General features: G+C 38.0%; 1 protein-coding gene across 3 annotated transcripts; it reads right to left on the bottom strand.

The window, feature by feature from the left end:
• Positions 1-591: 591 nt before the first annotated feature.
• Positions 592-7,326, bottom strand: LOC126623628 (cleavage stimulating factor 64-like). Of its 3 annotated transcripts, none has more exons than XM_050292580.1 (10): positions 6,987-7,325; positions 6,666-6,744; positions 5,952-6,126; positions 5,372-5,405; positions 5,029-5,270; positions 4,876-4,953; positions 4,040-4,075; positions 3,468-3,935; positions 2,929-3,171; positions 592-1,138 (listed from the first exon to the last, which is right to left on the bottom strand). In XM_050292580.1, the coding sequence occupies exons 1-10, from the start codon at positions 7,015-7,017 to the stop codon at positions 989-991; spliced, it is 1,536 nt and encodes a 511-aa protein (XP_050148537.1). In that variant the 5' UTR covers positions 7,018-7,325; the 3' UTR covers positions 592-988. The 3 variants fall into 3 exon arrangements, with proteins under 3 accessions (XP_050148537.1, XP_050148536.1, XP_050148538.1); XM_050292579.1 differs by having other exon boundaries at positions 3,468-3,941; positions 6,987-7,324; XM_050292581.1 differs by lacking the exon at positions 592-1,138 and adding an exon at positions 1,263-1,634 and having other exon boundaries at positions 3,468-3,941; positions 6,987-7,326.
• Positions 7,327-18,312: the final 10,986 nt, after the last annotated feature.

The raw sequence follows: 18,312 nt of genomic DNA, 5'->3' as shown, positions 1-18,312 counted from the left end.
CACACTCGATATGATTGTAGATGCTTTTAAAGACTATTTTGGGACATTTTCATCCTAGAGTATACTTTTTTTTTTTTTTTTTTTGCGACGAATGATAGAATAATCTACACTACAGGAAGGAAAGAGGGTTTAAACCTATGACGCAATGAGTTGAGAAAGAAAATCTTATTCACCAAGATAATCCCCCACTTCATACAAAAATATATTATTAGTACAATATTTTCATTGCATACGTTAGGCCAGTTGGTTAAACAGCGTTTTACCCAACCCCCTAAACCAAATTTGAATCCCTTTCCCAAAACTGAGCATGATGTGTAATGCATCATCACAACGATTATGCATCTCGGCGGTCTAATGATCTTCAAACGCAAAATATCAGATTTATTCAAATACAAATATTGACCACAACCTTTAAATACAAATTGTTGGGAAAATAAAACATAATCGACCACCCTGCAAGCAAATTTGTAAATGTTCTTATTCCTTGTTCGCCGGGCATCGAGTCATACACCCTCAATACTTCCAAGTAACTGTAAATAACAAAACAACTGAGGAGAAACCAAGTGACGATACAGATGATGAAGCGATCCATGAAGCTTTCATAGACGAAACGATACGTCCACGAGAAATTTTTGTAGTATCTGAATAAACCTCGAGCAAAGTACATAACGTTTGGAGCAAAGGATTGTCAAAAGTGAAGCAACAAATTTTAGCTGAGGGAACGTAAATTTCAATGTTGCGATACAAACAAAATTTTTCTATTCTAACTAATTTACTGACTAGATTAGAACACAAGCTTGTGTAGGCTACACGAATATGGTAGTACTCCTGCACTGCAGATCCTCTGAATCGACTCCTTACGTGAACATACTGTTACAAACAATCAAAATCGATTGAATCAATACCATGCCTTTTGTTGCTCTAGCAAGCAAGTTGGTGCCTGCACATGTAACAACTTGCTGCATCAAAACTGCCATTTATGACTCTGCTACGATGGCTGAATCTGATCTCGCCGAAGCAACTGTTGGAGCTTTATTACTTCTTGTTGCTGTTCCGGAGACAATGAACTCAGTTTTTCCGGTGTTAGGCTCAAAACTTGTTGTAGTAGAGCAGACTCCACCCCAGGGTGAAGCTCAGACTGAGAAAGATTAACCATGATGTCAGATACTCCAGATCAAATGGAAAATTGGAGCAGTATCTCTTATCCGGTTGTTTTTCGAGAAGAACAAAGTTTATTTTAATGAACTTCATCATACAAACAGTGAAAAAATTAACTGCATACTATATAGTAAATTGCATCAAGATTCTGGAGCAACCATCTCACAAAATGCTTCAAAACTAAAACAGGAAACTGAAAATACATGCATTCACATATGACCGAAGCACAAACTCTAGGCACATGTTAGATACTGTTAATATGTGCTAGCATTCTAAACATTCTTTTGGAACAACTTTTAAAAAAGCTAAAATTCCAGAAAAGCACAAAAATGTGAATTTCTAAACTCTCAAGACGACCTTTCAATCCTCACCTCAACCTCTTTATACTAATTCAAGAAATACTCTCACTCCCTATTAATTGCTGGCCCCTGTGTAACACCAAGCAAATCTCCATACCCCGAACTTATTCTTAGCACCTGCATTATCAATGTCAGAAGAGCCTGTTACTACATTCACAAAACCCAACTTCCTATCCCTCTCACCTTCCTCCTCTATCCATCTGCATCTTCCAAGGAACATCTTAGGTCTATAATATGGACTGATCCTAGGCACCAAAACGAAACTTATCCATTATTCTGCTCCATTCTACAATGGTATATGGCTCATTGAAACACCCAAATTAATATGCTTAGGAATTCTAAAGCGCAGAATTGATGACACCTAAGACATTGATCATGTAACATAAAGAGGGTCAAAGACAACTAACGTAGGAATCCAAAATAGACCTAGAATACAAGTGTAAATTACATTAATTCCAGGTAACAAACAAGCACTCAATCATGTAGTGCCTGGCACTTGGATGAGCTTATTTATCATACTAAAAAATTGGCTCTTGCATCATTAAATCACTTCTAAATTCCTTCTAAGTATTTATGTTATATACGCTGGTTCATCAAGAACCCACAAGTAAAATCCTATCATACTAAAAAGTTGGCTCTTGCATCATTAAATCACTTCTAAATTCCTTCCAAGTCTTTATGTTATATCCGCTGGTTCATCAAGAACCCACAAGTAAAATCCTTTGAGGTGTTGATTAATCACTACAGATGATTTAAACCAATAGTTCAGTATCCAAATGACTTTCTTTTCCGAACCTCCATCCACTAGTTAAGAGAAAATTAGCCCCTTTATCAGAGAGAATTTTGTAATGCTTAAGCTACAAAGATATGGGGAATGTCACAAAACTTTTCCCCAATTGGCTGAGAATATAAAGTCCCACATTGTTTTCTGTCTATCTAACATTTCAATTCATAAAAATCATATGCCTTTGCACTTGGTTTTTCTATTAGATACTGTAGAAGCAACAAGATATCAGAACAAGCAGTTCGTTAGGTTTCAGGCCTAATTTTGTAAAACATGCTCCACATCACAATATAAGGGAGAATATAAATTCATGTGAGCGCACATGTGAGGGGATGTGTTGAGCATATCAATTCTCACATCAGGTATTCTAAGGCTTATATTTCAATGTATAAGATTTTAGGACTCCACCTAATGCCAATTGGTTAATACTTTTCAGATGGAGGCACAGGCCTCAACATAATCTTAATAAAAATTTGTGCCAGCAATTCATGATACCAAAAAAATCAGTGTCACTGAGCAGCAAGACAACTTTTCTTTTCACACAAAATTTTCCAGTTTCAAGACCAAACTAGCTGCAAAAATATGAAAAATAAACTGGAATAAAGTAATCACCAGGGAAGATATTACCTGAGAAATCTGTTTCTCAGAGTGCTGTACTTCTTCTGACTTATGAACAGGTTTCGCAGGCAAAGCATGGGGCAATACAGACCCATTGGCATTAGGCACATTAAGACCCACTCTTGACAAAGAGCTACCCCTTCCATCATCCAATTTCATTAGCTTTGAAGAACGCTTAACTGATTCTACAGAATCATTAACCATTTGAAAGGATCTGTCCCTGTTGATTCCCGAAGACATTGAAGAGCCAGGCTGTAACAAATAAAGCAAAGTTAGATAACACAAACAATGACAAAAACTAAAAAGCTAACTAAAAGCACAAAACGATGGAGGTCAGATAATTTTTTCACACCCTAGTCCTCTAAATTTTGTAAACACAAACCTTCATCCAGAAATTTTATAAAAGTCAACTAAAATACAACACAACAAACATAAAGTTTCTGTTCAGCTTAACTAAGTATTCTATCCGTCTTTGCAACCAATCCTCTTTTTCAATCAAACGTAGACATCAAAATCGAAATTATCACAAGTACTATAAAATATGGCACCTGGAAACTGGCTTCAGACACAGGACGAGGTAAAGAAGAATGCTGTACAGTAGCAATTGGATTAACCATATGAGTGTTAAGGCCAAAATTTGCACGTCCAACCTGACCCGGGTGCTGTAGTAAAGAAGGCTGCATTTTCTGGTTTGAACTAGAAGAATTTGTAAGCTGAGTTTGGGGTCGAATGGACAAACCACTTGAAGACTGAGGGTGTATGGGAGGAAGTGTTGGAACTCCAGATTGCCCCAGCAATGAGGCCTGTTGCAAAACATGGTGGTTTGCATGTTGTGGAAGTGGCATTCGAGGGTGCGTGGGTTGCTGTTGGGGTGCAGAAAACTGGCTTCTAACCAATGGATTTTGAGGTACAGCAGAAAATTGGCCTTCTTGCACATTGGGCACCAACCCAGACTGCAAGGCCTCGTTGAATGGAGGCTGTGAGGTATGACCTGAAGATTGCCTGATATTTGGCATCTGCAACTGAAAAGGGAAAGTCAAAGTCTTACCATTAATAAGTTAATTAAGCACAAGTACTTAACAATATTGATATGACAACAGTTCCAGGTGGAGAAACGAACCATTTGTGGGCTCACCATTCCAAGCATTACTTGTGCCTGAAAACAAAGTTAAGATATCAACACTATAACAATTTAGCAAAAGAAACAGCACAAAAGCACAAGCGGAAAAGGTTATGGAGTATGTTGGCCCTTCAATTTCCAGTGGGAATCATCTAGATCATTAGCAGGTAACCAAAAGCATGACAGGGAAACAAGAACGCTTCTACTTCAAGACATAGATACTCAATGCAGATGAATGCGGATGTTATATGCTCATAACTGCAATGTAAACAGCTTTTACTCCATGCTTAATGGTATGTTCTAAAAGAGAACTTAAACTTTCGTGTCCCTGCTCTGTCCTCCATCTAATCAACCAATATCAATTGGTGAGCTGTTAACATGTGCCGAGGCGCCGGGAGAGAGGGGGGGGGGGGGGGGCAATAGGGAACGGAGCTATTAAAACATCATCCAAAATGAGAATAAGGTAAATGTAACAAACGAATAACGCAAAGCCTACACACGGTGGTCATTCCAATATGCTTCATTTAGTAAAGAGAGTCCCAATTTGACACAACAATTTGTCTCCTTTTTACAACTAATTATTCAAACAACTTCACCTTCTGTAGAAAGCATGTCTGAAGGACCTCCCTAGACAAGGAAACCAGAAATATACAGCTCAATCAAATCTACTCTTCCGGGAAGTTTATGGTCAAACATCAGGAAAACCTCTCAAACAAAATTACGTATTTACAAAAGAATAATGCATAAAAGCTTTAACAAAAGGGTAGTATCAAAAAAGAAATTTACTGATTGAAATTTGTACCACAAAAACACTAATACAAATAGTCAATATTCACCTGGAAGAGGGCTTTTGGCAACTGTGGCCTTGCAAGCAATAGTTGACGAGCTAGTTCCTTGTTTTGTATAGCCATTACCTATAATTAGAAAAAGTATGAGAAACATACCAAGATGGATCCAAAATAAAGAAATAAGCTTCTTCAATTTCTAACCCTGAGTTCCGCCATAATTTGATTCAACTGACCCCTAGACATTTTGGCCAGATGAAGTGTCAAGGGATCATTTGGTGGTGCCAATTGATTCTGCAAGCCACTTTGAGCTGACTGCAAACCAGCCTGAGCACCACCTAGAGCTCCTGCCATGACGGTAGCTGCAGTAATAGCAATATGGAGACCAATTGGCTGATGTTGAAGAGATTCTGCATGAACAGATGGTCCCCCTAGTTTTTGGGGGTCTATAATGTAACCAAAAGAAAAAGATAGCACAATTCAGACTTCTCTTAAATCAAATAATAACTCAGTAAACAAGAACAAGAAAAAAGAGAAGAAAACTAACCAACATTAGCAGTCAGTCCTGGTCCACCACGACCCTGCAAATGGAGAAAAAAATTACCTTAAGCTTACAATAAAACCAACATTTATACGCACTAATACATACGCAATCCTGGCATAACCCCCTATTCAACTGTCACTACTAAGATGATTTATGTCACTCGTTTGGTTTATTGGCCACATTTCCAAGGAAACAGTACTATGACTGATCTCAAAAGAATACAGAACATTTAAAAAAAGGAGGGATATAGAGTGCAAACAATCTTGAAACAGATTAACCGACTAAAATAAGTCAGACAAACCAAAGAAAACAGCCAAAATATAAGTGTAGTCCAGCCCTTTTAGATACTGTTAATTTCAAACCAATGGTCAAGTAAACAAAGTGTTGGACAATCCAGGTCAGACTGGTCATCCAAGAATTTAGAACCTACAAAATATCCTTCTAGCTTGGTAAAGCCACTTCTAATAATAGAGTGGGGACAGTAAAAGGAAAAAGACTACAGTGGTGCTAATTAAATGACTTCAAGAAATTTAGAAAAGCAAAGAAAATGGGATAACACTGCAGCTAAAAATCTCCTATTCACCTGTTCTCGACTTCTGTCAGTGCCTTTGTCATTTTCAGCAAAATCAACTCGTAATTGCCGGCCATTGATTTCATAACCCTGAAGATTGCGACGAGCACTTAGAGCAGTCTCTTCATCCTTGTATTCGCAAAACCCATAACCTTTTGGTTTCCCAGTCTCTCTATCAATAACTAGTCTGAAAGAAAAAAAAGGTTGCATAGAAAAATATATTAAAAATATTCGGCTACTTAAGTTTGGCTACTTGCCATGCAGTACACTTACTTCACAACCTAAAAAATATTGTAACATCAGCTACACGAAAATAGCTAGCTAATACAACTTCGCCTCTAAACTCACTTTAAAAACTGTAGACAGTTATAACGTATTTAACATCCTAGAGCATATAGCTTCACTAGCATAAGAAGGACAACCTATTGAACATCCTTTGAAATTCAACTGCATCTAAAGTATGCAAGGTAAAGATTATGTTGGTTTTTTCTTCTGAACAACGACAAATCGGTCTCTAAGTGAAACGTAACAGCAAAATTAAAATTGAAATGGACAGGAAGAAGAGGGTTCGTAAAATTGTAAATTTGTGATTAAATTATATTGTTTTTTCTTCGGAATACTGATAAATCAGTCTCTAAGTAAAACATAAAGCAGAATTAGAGTTAAATTTTAGGGTTTATGTAAAATTGTAAAGTTTGTGATTGGGATGGGAGCCAACTGACTGACCTGAAAGATACAACAGGACCAACCTCCTGGCAGATTTCTACAAGCTGTTCCTCAGTGGCATCGTAAGGTATATTCCCCACTGCATCACAAATAATTCAACCACAGAAAAAATAGCATCACAAATAATTCAACCACAGAAAAAATAACATCAGAAATTACCCATATAAAATTTCAACCCAATTTCTGCATAACCCTTAAGAAATGGCATTCGGACTCAATTGAACTCGTTGCAATTGATTTCGAATCAAAATCGAAGCCGCAAGATTTCATAGCAAAACAAAGAGAGGATGAATGAATGAACGAGAGAGAAAGAGAGAGTACCAAAAACGCAGCGGTGCTGAGAAGCGGCCATGAATCTCAAGAGGAGAAGAAGAAGAAGGTGAAGCGCTGCTTCATCTTCTTCCCTCTTAACATCCTTTTCTGTTCTTCGCTTTCAGTGTTTGCGATTAACTCCTCTCGCCGAGACGAACTTGGGAATTGTGAAATTCAGGGAATGCGAAGTGAAGAAGAAAGGGCTAGCAGCGGCAGGCAATTGCAGACAAGGTCGAGAGAGAGGAATGAGAGAGAGGAGATCGATTTGGTGGAGGAAAACAGAAGAAGCAAGAAACTGCTGTTTTTGAATGTTTATTGTCAATTGGATTTTTTGTCTTATTTAGGATTAGGAGTGAGGAATAATATCGGTGATATTTGTAGGTATGATATATTAGGCCTAAAAAGTTCTTAGGCCTCGTTTGGCAGCTCGGACTGTACTGACTATTTCAATCGGATAGGATAAATAATCGTCGGATAGGACTGACTAAATTAATCGGGCGTTTGGTGTTGCATCGGATTAATTTATACATCGGATAATAGGTCGGACTATAATAAATTTTTTAAATAATTTCACAGGATAAGTGTTGTTAAAATGAAAAAAAAAAAAGGAAGAAAAACAAGTGAGAAAAAAAAAATTAAACATCATTACACAGACAAAAATTAACAAATAAAAATAAAAAAGGAAGAGAAAAAAACCCAGATCTCTTCCCAGTTCCCAGTCGTGTCTTCCTATCTACACCATCTTCCCCACACATCAATTCCCACCCTCCCATATGAACCCACTTCCTCATTTCTTCAAATCTCCCAAAACCCACATCGATTCACCAACCAAAAAAAAAAAAAAAAATTCCCAGAAATTAAATATTTTCAATGCTAATAAACCAAAATTTATCATCGGAGCCTAGCTCCCTTCCTTGTCGGAGCCCAGCTCCCTTCCTCCTCCTCGTCCTTCTCGTTGGAGCCTAGATCGGAAAATTTGAATCATCATCTTCCTCCTTCAATCCACGGAAGTATTGTTGTTCTGTCAGAGATCGAAGGCGAACGGAGGAGGTGGGAGGTGTGTGTGTGTGTGAAGGAGGAGGGAGGAGGGAGGAGGTAGGAACAGAAAGAAAAAAAGAAGATGACAAAGATGAACTTGAGATCCAGACGAGAGAGAGCAGGCGGGTGAGATAGTTGAAGGAGAGTCATGCGAGAGAGGAACGAAGTGAACAAGAGAAATCTCACCTGACTAAATAATACAGAGGTTTTGGACGGGATTCATAAGCGGGTGGGAGGGGTATAAAATAAGTGGGGCCGGATTAAATAATCCGGTGCTTATTTAATACGAAGCTCACCAAACATTCGTTTCGTATTATTAATACTATCCGATGGTCTTATACGGTGTGCAAAACGAGGCCTTAGTGTTTTGTTTTTTAAAATTACGAGTTCAAAACCAAATTATTATGACATGTTCATTGAGTGGTTTAGCCCAAATTTCCTGCTCTTAGTACAAGTATTATTATATATAAGTTGGTGCCAATGATTTTGGATATGACATACATAAATCATAAAGAATGAGAATAAATATAAAGGTTTGTTTATCTCATATTCATTCATTCTCATACACCCTTATCCTTATTGTCATACCAAATAAGTACATTTTAGCTCTTGCGTTTCACGTGTTTATCAAAATACGCGTGAAAAATTATTTCTCTTCTTTAATTTTCTCAGGTGTTTACTAACACATTAAATTAGAAAAGTATGAGTTTCCCATTAAATTCATAATCGACCACTTGAAAATAAAGCCAGAATTGATATTAACAATGTTTATAAGTTCTACGAGTCCTTCATTCTTATGTTTTGGTTACGTGAACATTCCTCTGGTTCTTAACTTTTCATATGTTTACTAAGTTATGAAATTAAATAAAGTGGGTTGTATTTAGAAATCCGCGATCAAATATCTGTGTTTTTTCGATTGATAACTTACCTCATTACTTATGTACTAACCTTCTTTCACAAGCCTAAACGTGTGCTAGTTGACATTTAATTTGTTATGAAAAATAACAAATGAAAGTAACAACCCAATAAGTGAATTTATGCTGAAATTACTATTTTAACCTTAGTTAATCAATAGTAATGCTACAGTGTTCTAGATAAGAAAATCGCAAAATATGGTATTATGAATGATTCACAGACAAAAATAATGGGACACAAATACCCAAACGTTATAATATTATGAGCCATTCAATGTGTGGATGGCCAACCCACTACATCCCACTCATCTCACTCTACATGTCCTTCCACAAGGAGCTGCCACTGCTTGCTTTTGGTGCTCCTGCTTTACCTATAAATCAAAGGAGATACGAAGAGAATAAAAATAAGAGAAGAACGGAAGAGAGAAGCCAGAAGGCTCGTGGCAGAGAGAGGAAAAAGGGAGGAGAGAATAGAGAGAGTTATTTTTGTAATCTTATTATTTCAGATTATAAATGAAAGCATCAGTACTGCCCCGAGGACGTACTCTAGTCACACTGACTGTAAATGAACCTCGTAAATTTTGTGTCTTTTTTATTTATTCTACTGCACACACCGTCTTCCACTGCACACACCGTCAATTTTAAAACACGTTATCAGTACGAGAAGCTCTCGTGTCAGTGGAAAGCACAATGCCACAAATCATGTTCACCTCTGTCGCCTGGAATCTCACAAATAAGAAAATCATTTCATTTCATCCTAAAATCTTTGTACTACTGATTTTCTTGAAGCAAATATATATATATATATATATATATATATATATTGTTGTATGACTATATATCATCCTTTACAGAAGCAAAAGAGTACAGACTCAAAATTCGTAGAGAATCTGATAGCCATGTAAACAGCCTCGGAACTTCAACTTGCAGAACTCGGATTGAAATATTTTCTTCTTCAACGTTGTTCGTCCGCCCAGTACCTACAACATATCAAATTTGCAGAAAATTCCAACGGTGCGATCATCGCAGATGCCTGAAATGCCAAACCAGTTTCCAATTTCCGCAGAAAATTGGACAAGCACCTTATGAGTACCAAAACTCTATTTCGGTATCTCAGATCGAAATTGTTTCTTCACGAAAGTTGTTCGGTATCCTCTTATCCATATCATACTAAAATTTGAGCTAAATCTAAAGGTTTGATCTTCTCATAGGTTGCAGACACACTTGACTCCAAAACTTATGAGAACCGTTTTGACTTTTTCAAAACTCACGAAGGAGGAACACCAATTGAAACTTATTATTACTATTATTTCCTGAGTAACCAAAATGACTTCAGAACTGTGAAATAAAAATAAAAATAAAATGAATCAAACAAAAGAAAGTGGCAGACTAAGAAAAAACAAAAAACAAAAGATGAGGACTTAATCATTGCATTTTCTGTTTTGGCATATTTATGTGCATGGTGTTGGTTTAAAGCCCTATCACAAGTTTTGTTTATTTACAGTGGGTAGAATTATTACCCTTTTCTTTAAAGCTTTGATATTTATGTGAATGGTGCTGAATCAAAGCCCATGTCACAAGCTTTATTTACTTAAAAGCAATTTATTTACCATGGCTGGAATTACCGCCTATTGCTTTAATTTATTTATTGTACTTATTTTTGTTACGATGAGTACATACTAGACCCAAAGTTTCTTGATCAAATCAGAACCTGAAGTTTCTTGATCATCATCACATAAAATGATTAAACCTGAAGTTCTATCATGCAAAAAGATCAGGAATGAAGTCCCTAGATCCTCAAGATTGGACATGAAGTTCCTTGATGAGTACCTTAAGTTTGAAGAGCTGAAGTACCACAACTTAATTGTAATGAAGGTCATGAGAATCCCAATTCATAGGCTATTAAATAAGGACCAGAAGTTCCTTGATTTATGTAAATGATGATATAATGCATATTCGCTGGAGAGTTTACATCTCGAAGTTTTGATGATTATTGCATGTCATTGGGCATTGATGTTGAACACCATGTTCCTCATGTTCATACTCAAAATAATTTAGCATAAGCATTTATTAAGCTGATGAAATTGATTACCTGCGCTCTAGTCATGAAAAAGAAATTGCAAGATGGGTAAATACCATTTTACATAATTCATTATTAAGTTCGGTTGAGATCAGTTGCCAACCATCAATATTTCTCAGTACAACTCGTGTTTGGGCACCAGCCAAACATTAACATTTACGAGTTTTTTGTTATATTATCTATGTGCATGTAGTACTACCACAACGTACTAAAATAAGGCATCAATACAAACTGGGAATTTATGTTGAATTTGATCCACCATCTATCATTCAACATTTGGAACCCTTGATTGGGGATATGTTTACCATGCGGTTTGAAAACTATGATTTTGATAAGACAGTTTTCCCGCCGTTAAGGGGAGAAAATATCATTCTAGAATAATGATGAGAAAAGACCGTTCCAGAAAAACGAAGAGAATTTGTCTTATTTTGATTTATGAATCAATCAATATAAAAACAAAGTGAGAATGATTAAATGATGCAACGATATGCAAGTCAAATGCCAAATGCATTTAATGATGCAACGAAAGTGATAACATCACATATACTTGCTGCAAATGTACCTACAAGAATTGATGTCCCTGTTAGACAAAATAATGAGGCAGTAAATGAGTTATCTGTTGCACACTTGAAGCGTGGCAAACTCTCAGACTCAAAATGTTCAAGCATTAAAAAAAAGAATATGGCACTACTGAATTATTGCATTCCCGAAGCATAATTGTTGCATGTCAGAAGCATGACAGTCGCCACATGGATACACGTCCCAGAAAGGACAATCCGCGGACATGGGAATGTTGATGTCTTATGCATGAAGCATGATAGACGTATAGATTCCCAATGATTCAACTCCCAAAAGTGGAGATTAAAATCCAAGCTCTATAACACTCCAGAGGAGGTTATGATCCACATTCTCTAAATTATGACTATTCTGGAAGAGATATTGTTGATGCACAAAACCGAAGGGGTCTTGGAACAACGTAAATCCGACCATGAATCTGCAAGAAAGTAAAGAACACAAGATGTGTTCACTCCAATGTTTGGGCTACGTCCACACTGATATTGTATTTCTCTATTTGTGAGAAGATTGTGAGGGTGAGAGCTCCCAAAGAAAGAGAAAGAGTTTGAGAGAGCCTCTATTTAAGGGATGTGAGGCTTCTCCCATTGTGAGGGTGATGAGTCCCTTTTATAGAATAAGAGCTCCTCACTTATTACATATTTGCCCCTTTATTTATTACAAATTACACTTGAGTCCCCCGAGTATTTATACGATGTCTAAATACGGAGGCCCTAAGTATGGTATAAACAGTAGTCCCCCAAGTCTTCAGTCAAGAGAGTCTTTTGGCTAGAGACTTGCAATTCAGTCCATGTGTGGGCCGAAGTAAGTAGATGTCGTCTAGAACTAAATACTTGATATGAGGCGGTGCCCAATCTGAAATGATGCTCAACTAGAAGTAGCACATGTTGCGAGGCTGCTCTACTTGTGGCTTATGTTGCCTTGGTTTGCTCGGCTTGTGGCGTTGAAGGTGAGGGAGTTCCTTTTATAGAATAAGGGTTCGCTCCTCAATACATAAATGATGGGCTAGAGTTAATGCTCGCGGCGAGGCGGTTTCTCAGCGGGCGGCGATGCTCTCTAATGATGATGAGGGAGTCCCTTTTATAGAATAAGGGCTCGCTCCTCAATACATAAGTCATAAGCTAGAGTTGATGCTCGCAGTGAGGCGATTGCTCAGCAAACGACCATGTTCTCTAATGATGGTGAGGGAGTCCTTTTTATAGACTAAGGGCTCGCTCTTCAGTACATGAATAATGAGTGTTCTCTAATGAAAGTGAGGTCCCTTTTATATAATAAATGATCGCTCCTTAATACATAAATGATGGGCTAGAGTCCCCCAAACATTTTTCATGTGGCCCAGTTGTGGAAGCCCAATATATGGTACATAGTGTAGCCCCCTAAGTTTTCAGTCAATAGAGGTTGTTGGCTGGCGACTTTAAATTCAATCCATGTATGGGCCAAAATGGCGGTTGTTCGGAGGCGGTATTTGTATACCCTGTACTGAAGCTTTGTAGGTGAAGCTTTGAAAGTGAAATTTTGTAGCTGGAGCTTTTATAAATGAAGCTTTTAAAGCTGCAGCTCTCGAAGCTGGAGCTCTGTAAATGAAGCTTTCAAAGCTGATTGACATAAGTGATGCTCATGAATGTTTATGTTGATTGACATGAGTGATGCTCATGGATGTTGACATGAATGATGCTCATGAATGTTGACATGAATGATTGTCATGAATGTTTATGTATGATTATCATGAGTGATGCTCATTAATGTTTATGTATGAATGACATGAGTGATGCTCATGTATAATTTTGGAGTACTGGACGTACTTTTGATCACCTAGTGGGTGATAATAGCGGCAGGCTGCCGAATAGTTTTGGAGTATTGGGCGTACTTTTGATCACCTGGTTGGTGATAATAGTGGCAAGCTGCCAAATAATTTTGGAGTACTGGCGTACTTTTGATCACCTGGTTGGTGATAATAGCGGCAGGTTGCCAAATAATTTTGGTAATACTGGATGTACTTTTGATCACCTAGTTGGTGATAATAGCGGCAGGCTGCCGAATAATTTTGGAGTACTGATGTGAAAATTATCTTAACACACAAATTTAACCCTCTTTTGACAATTGTAGTACAAGTATAAGTAGGGATCGTTCTGGACCGGGGATTAGGAAGGCTTGCTAATAACCTCTAAACTGACTCAAAAACATAAAACTAAACTTAAAAACACTTAACAAGACTCACAAGACTCAAAGCAAACTTAAAATACTCAAAACAACTTAAAACAACCAAATAAACTTAAACTAGACACTAGGAATGACTTTGGACGAAAATTGACTTTTACTTGAATCAAAACACTTAAAAACACAAACTAAAACAGATTTGAAACACTTTAAAACAAGAAACTAAAAGGGGGGTTTTGATTTGGATGAAGTTGAAACAAACAAACAAGTATGAAAAACTAAACAGATTGTTAAACAATTTTGAGAAATAAGATGATGGATGGGATAGCTAGAGGCTTTTTCTCCACACATGACATGTATGCAAATAACTTGATTTCCAGTTACTACTTCATTGAATTATGAACGACAATGCTCCAAATTAACCGTGACATCACTAGTTAACTCTCAGATTTTCCTTGTTTTATTGGATTGGATGACATTATTCGACAACCCAAAACATTCTTCTAAAGTTCCCTACATGACATCATAATAGAGATACAATCAAAGATCATTATGTTTAATAAAAATCATAAGCATTGACAAAGCACTTGCAACTATGACATCATGTCACTCATGCTAGGAATTGAACTTAACGCGATCGTTTATAAGCGACCTTCACTACATGTGAATATAAGTTTGCAACGATTATGTGAAACTTCCTTATATTCTAGCAACGGATTTATGCATGCCAATTAAGCGTTGACCCTTAATTAACAAATACAAATAAGTTATCAGTCAAATAGTTAAGCCAATTGCATTCACGATTCAAGAGTTTATAACTGGAATTTATCAAATTATATTGCACACATAGTCATGGCTTTGAAATCACCCCTAGCCAAAAGGGGTTTAGCCACTCATATTTACAACAAAACGAAAGGAAATGAATTTAAACATTAGAAACAAAAGAAAGAAAACACCTAAACGCTCCAACGATCCAAGTTGGACAGCAAGCACGTCCAAGCACTTTCCTTCCCTTCCTTTGCTACGGCACAAGGTGTTGGTGAGTGTTTGAAGGTTTGTTTGTATGGAGGAATGGATGTGAAGATGAATGGATGTGTTTGGATGAAGGTTGTGTTGAAATGGGAGTGAATGATCTAACCAAGTATGAACTAAATTTACGTTACACACACTTCCTTTTATAGAGGAAGTGCATGGCAATGGAGGGGAACATGGAGTGGTGTAGCAATTGAGTGCAATGATGCATGAAATCTGAAATGATGGAGGGAACAAGGAATGGTGTAGCAATTGAGTGCAATGATTCAATGTAATGATGCATGAATCTGAAATGATGGAGGGAACAAGGAATGGTGTAGCAATTGAGTGCAATGAGTGGTGTTTGAAATGATTCAAAGGTGAAAGTGAAGTGATGATGCAAAGCATGGGGGTAAAATAGAGTGGTGTTGCAGCTAGGGAACATGAATGATTGTGCACATGGTAGAGAAAGGAAAGGGAGGTGGAATGATGCAACAAATAAGTCAATAGAGGGAACATGGATGATGATGCATGGCATAGGAATCCAAAGGGAGTGCAATGGTGGTGCACGGCAATGATGGAAAGGTGAATGGTGGAGTGACACCCCTTTGTGGCTGAGCTCTTTGTTCTTTTTACATTAATTCTTCTTTCTCTTTAACACATTCCTAGCCTCTTTAGTCTTCAATTTCGTCCATCCACCTTGCTCCATGCATGTGCTATTCATTCCAAGCCCAAAACTGCTCCAAAATGCACCAAAATGCATCTTATTGCTTCATAAGGCCTATGGACCTATAAACACACGAAAATAGCTTAAAATACATAATTAACTAAGAAATAATAACATAAATTCATGAGAACAAGCTAACTCAGTCACATAAATATGCTCCTATCAAGTACTGGGCGTACTTTTGATCACCTGGTTGGTGATAATAGCGATAGAGTGCCGAATAATTTTTTGTAGTACTGGGCGTACTTTTGATCACCTGGTTGATGATAATAACGGTAGAGTGCCGAATAATTTTGGAGCCATAGAGCCTGGCTCTTTTGGGCATATGGGCTTTCGCCCTCCATATAACATTCTAGCCCATTATTTTGGGCTTGTCGTTTTTTTTTATATTTTTTTTTGTTTTTTTTATTATTATTACTCTCTGATAGGGTTTATACAGATGTCTTCGAAAGATAAGAAAAATAAATTACATCATTCAAAAATATATCCAACCCTCAGCTCAATGGGTCGCGCCCATAATTCCCTTTTCTGCATGCCATCACCACCGCAATTATGTCTGCTTCTTTTTATCCTCTTTTGTTTTCTGCTTTTGCTTTTACTTTTCTCTTTTCCACCACACCTCTCTCTTTTGCTGTTGTGTTTTCTCTGCAACTTTGAAGCTTGCCTCGCTTGAATCGACGAATAGAACTCATTGGTGACAGCTTGCACCTCTCTTTTTTGCTTTTGTTGTTCTCTTTTCCACCGCACCTCTCTCTTCTGCTTTTGCTTTTTGCTTTTATTATTCTGTTTTCTGCTTTTGCTTTCGGCCTGGTTGCTGCTGGGACCTTGTAGTGGGATGGTAAACAGCTTCAGTAGTCCCCCAATGTTCAGAACAATCTCAGGCCCCAAACTCTACTTTGCGACCCGACCCACCTCTCCGAACCTCAAATTCACCGATCCTTCATCGCTATCCGCGGTGATAAACTTTGAGACATCGTTTTCAGCTGAAATTACAGACAACCCAGACAGGTCTGCCGGCAAAACGCCGTCGTCTCTTTTCTCCAAAGCCTCCACGAAGCTCTTGAGTACGTCGTGAGCGAATATGCCCACAAGCAAAAGATTCCGCCCTCTGTTTCTCCCGAGAATTTCTCCTATTCTCCTCGAATTCTAGTCCCCGTCAGTTAAAACAGTTCAGGTCGGGCGACCAGGGCCTGGGTACTCAGCTAAGTTGCAGAGAAACAAATGATGGTGGCCTCTGGAGCGTGGGTATATCAGAAGATGAGGAAAATGGAGTAAAATTGCAAGCTTTATTTCTGAGCTCCGAAACCTCGCTTCAGCGAAAACCCGACTGACGACAGGGTCGTCGAGAATCGACAGAATCAGGTGCTGGAGCTCCACTTTAATGGCAGAGAGCGAGGACTGCTGCGAGAGCTGGTGGTATAGGTGGTAATTTTCGTGCTGCCTGCGCTGGTTGGCTTGGGACCGTTTGATGGTGGCCAAGAACGAGTTCGAAATGGGCGGGTCGTTGGCGAGCTGGGTTGAGGAGACCCTGTCGAGCGAGATGCTGAGGCAGAGCTCCAGAGCCTTGAATTGCAGTTGGGGCGAGTAGGCGGAGTTGTTCACTCCATTGGCCAATGAGGGACTGAATTTCACTTTCAAAGAGAGATTAAGGAGAGAGAGGGAAAGGGAATTTCAGATCCAAACAAAGAGTTTCAGATCCAGAGACAAAGGGAAACAAAAAGCAGATGACTTTTCTGCTTGTTTGCCGAGAAAATGGAGAAGTTCATCGACTACTGAAGCTCAACCACCATTATTCCAAAGCTTGGATCCGAAAACTAAAATCTGGGTTTTGCTCTGCAGTGGAAACTACAGAGACCCAGCAAGAAGAAAATGGGTGAATAAAGCAGCTATAAATGTAGCAGCTTAGAGAGAGAATCTTAGGATTTTTAGAGAGAGTGGTGTTCTTGGTTTTTGTGATTTTTTTTTTTTTTTTTTTTTGGTAAGAGGATAGCAAAGTGAGAGATAAAATATTGGGTTTCTTGGGGTTTTTGCAAATTTTGCAAATTCACGGCGGAGGTGAAAAAATGAAAGAGAACCGACATAGTTTTTCGGGTCGTTTCCCACAGACGACGTCAAATGTTGATGCACAAAATCAGTGAGGACTTTAGTACAACAGAAAATGTTAAGTTTGTGACCTTCGCTATATTGCTCCGATCACTAGTGTGGATAAGTATGTAAATAAATAGGGATAGGGAAGCAAACACAAGATGTACGTGGTTCACCCAGATTGGCTATGTCCACGGAGTAGAGGAGTTCTCATTAATTGTGAAGGGTTTACACAAATACATAGGTTCAAGCTTTCCTTTAGTGAGTAGTAGTGAATGATTTAGTACAAATGACATTCGGAAATATTGTGGGAGAATGATCTCCTTTTATAGAAGAGAGTTTCAAGCTTTGTTTTGACATTGACACGTGTCGTGTTGTGATTGGCTTTTGATATTGACACGTGTCGCGCTATGCTTGGCTTCTGATGTCAACACGTGTCGCACTGTGATTGGCCTCCTGGTTGGAGGGAAACTCTTATGGGTCCTTAACGGTATAACGTTGATCGGTGCTCAGTAGTTTTGGAATTGGTCAAGTATGGTACAAACAGATAGTATAATGCCCTTGAAGAGGCAATGGATACCCAAAGAAATTAAAAGTTTTTATGCATGCGTATGCACATGAGAATATGGGATCACTGATTGATGATAACCAATGGTAATTTTGGTTTTTACAAGTAGCTACTAAATTCATCAATGAGCTGTATTGATATTGAGTTACGTTCTTTTGTTTGTCGAAAAAAGGAAATATTAT

Source organism: Malus sylvestris, chromosome 5 (genome assembly GCF_916048215.2).
Source record: "Malus sylvestris chromosome 5, drMalSylv7.2, whole genome shotgun sequence".
NCBI lineage: Eukaryota > Viridiplantae > Streptophyta > Magnoliopsida > Rosales > Rosaceae > Malus > Malus sylvestris.
The sequence above is the reverse complement of the archived record's forward strand: the minus strand, read 5'-3'. Positions and strand labels throughout refer to the sequence as shown.

Coding starts and splice junctions, on each gene's coding strand:
- LOC126623628 (XM_050292579.1), bottom strand. CDS start 7,017: ATGGCCGCTTCTCAGCACCGCTGCGTTTTTG. Junction 5,271..5,371: donor AGGACTGACTGCTAATGTTG/GTTAGTTTTCTT, acceptor GTTACATTATAG/ACCCCCAAAAACTAGGGGGA. Junction 3,942..4,039: donor GAATGGTGAGCCCACAAATG/GTTCGTTTCTCC, acceptor TTCCCTTTTCAG/TTGCAGATGCCAAATATCAG.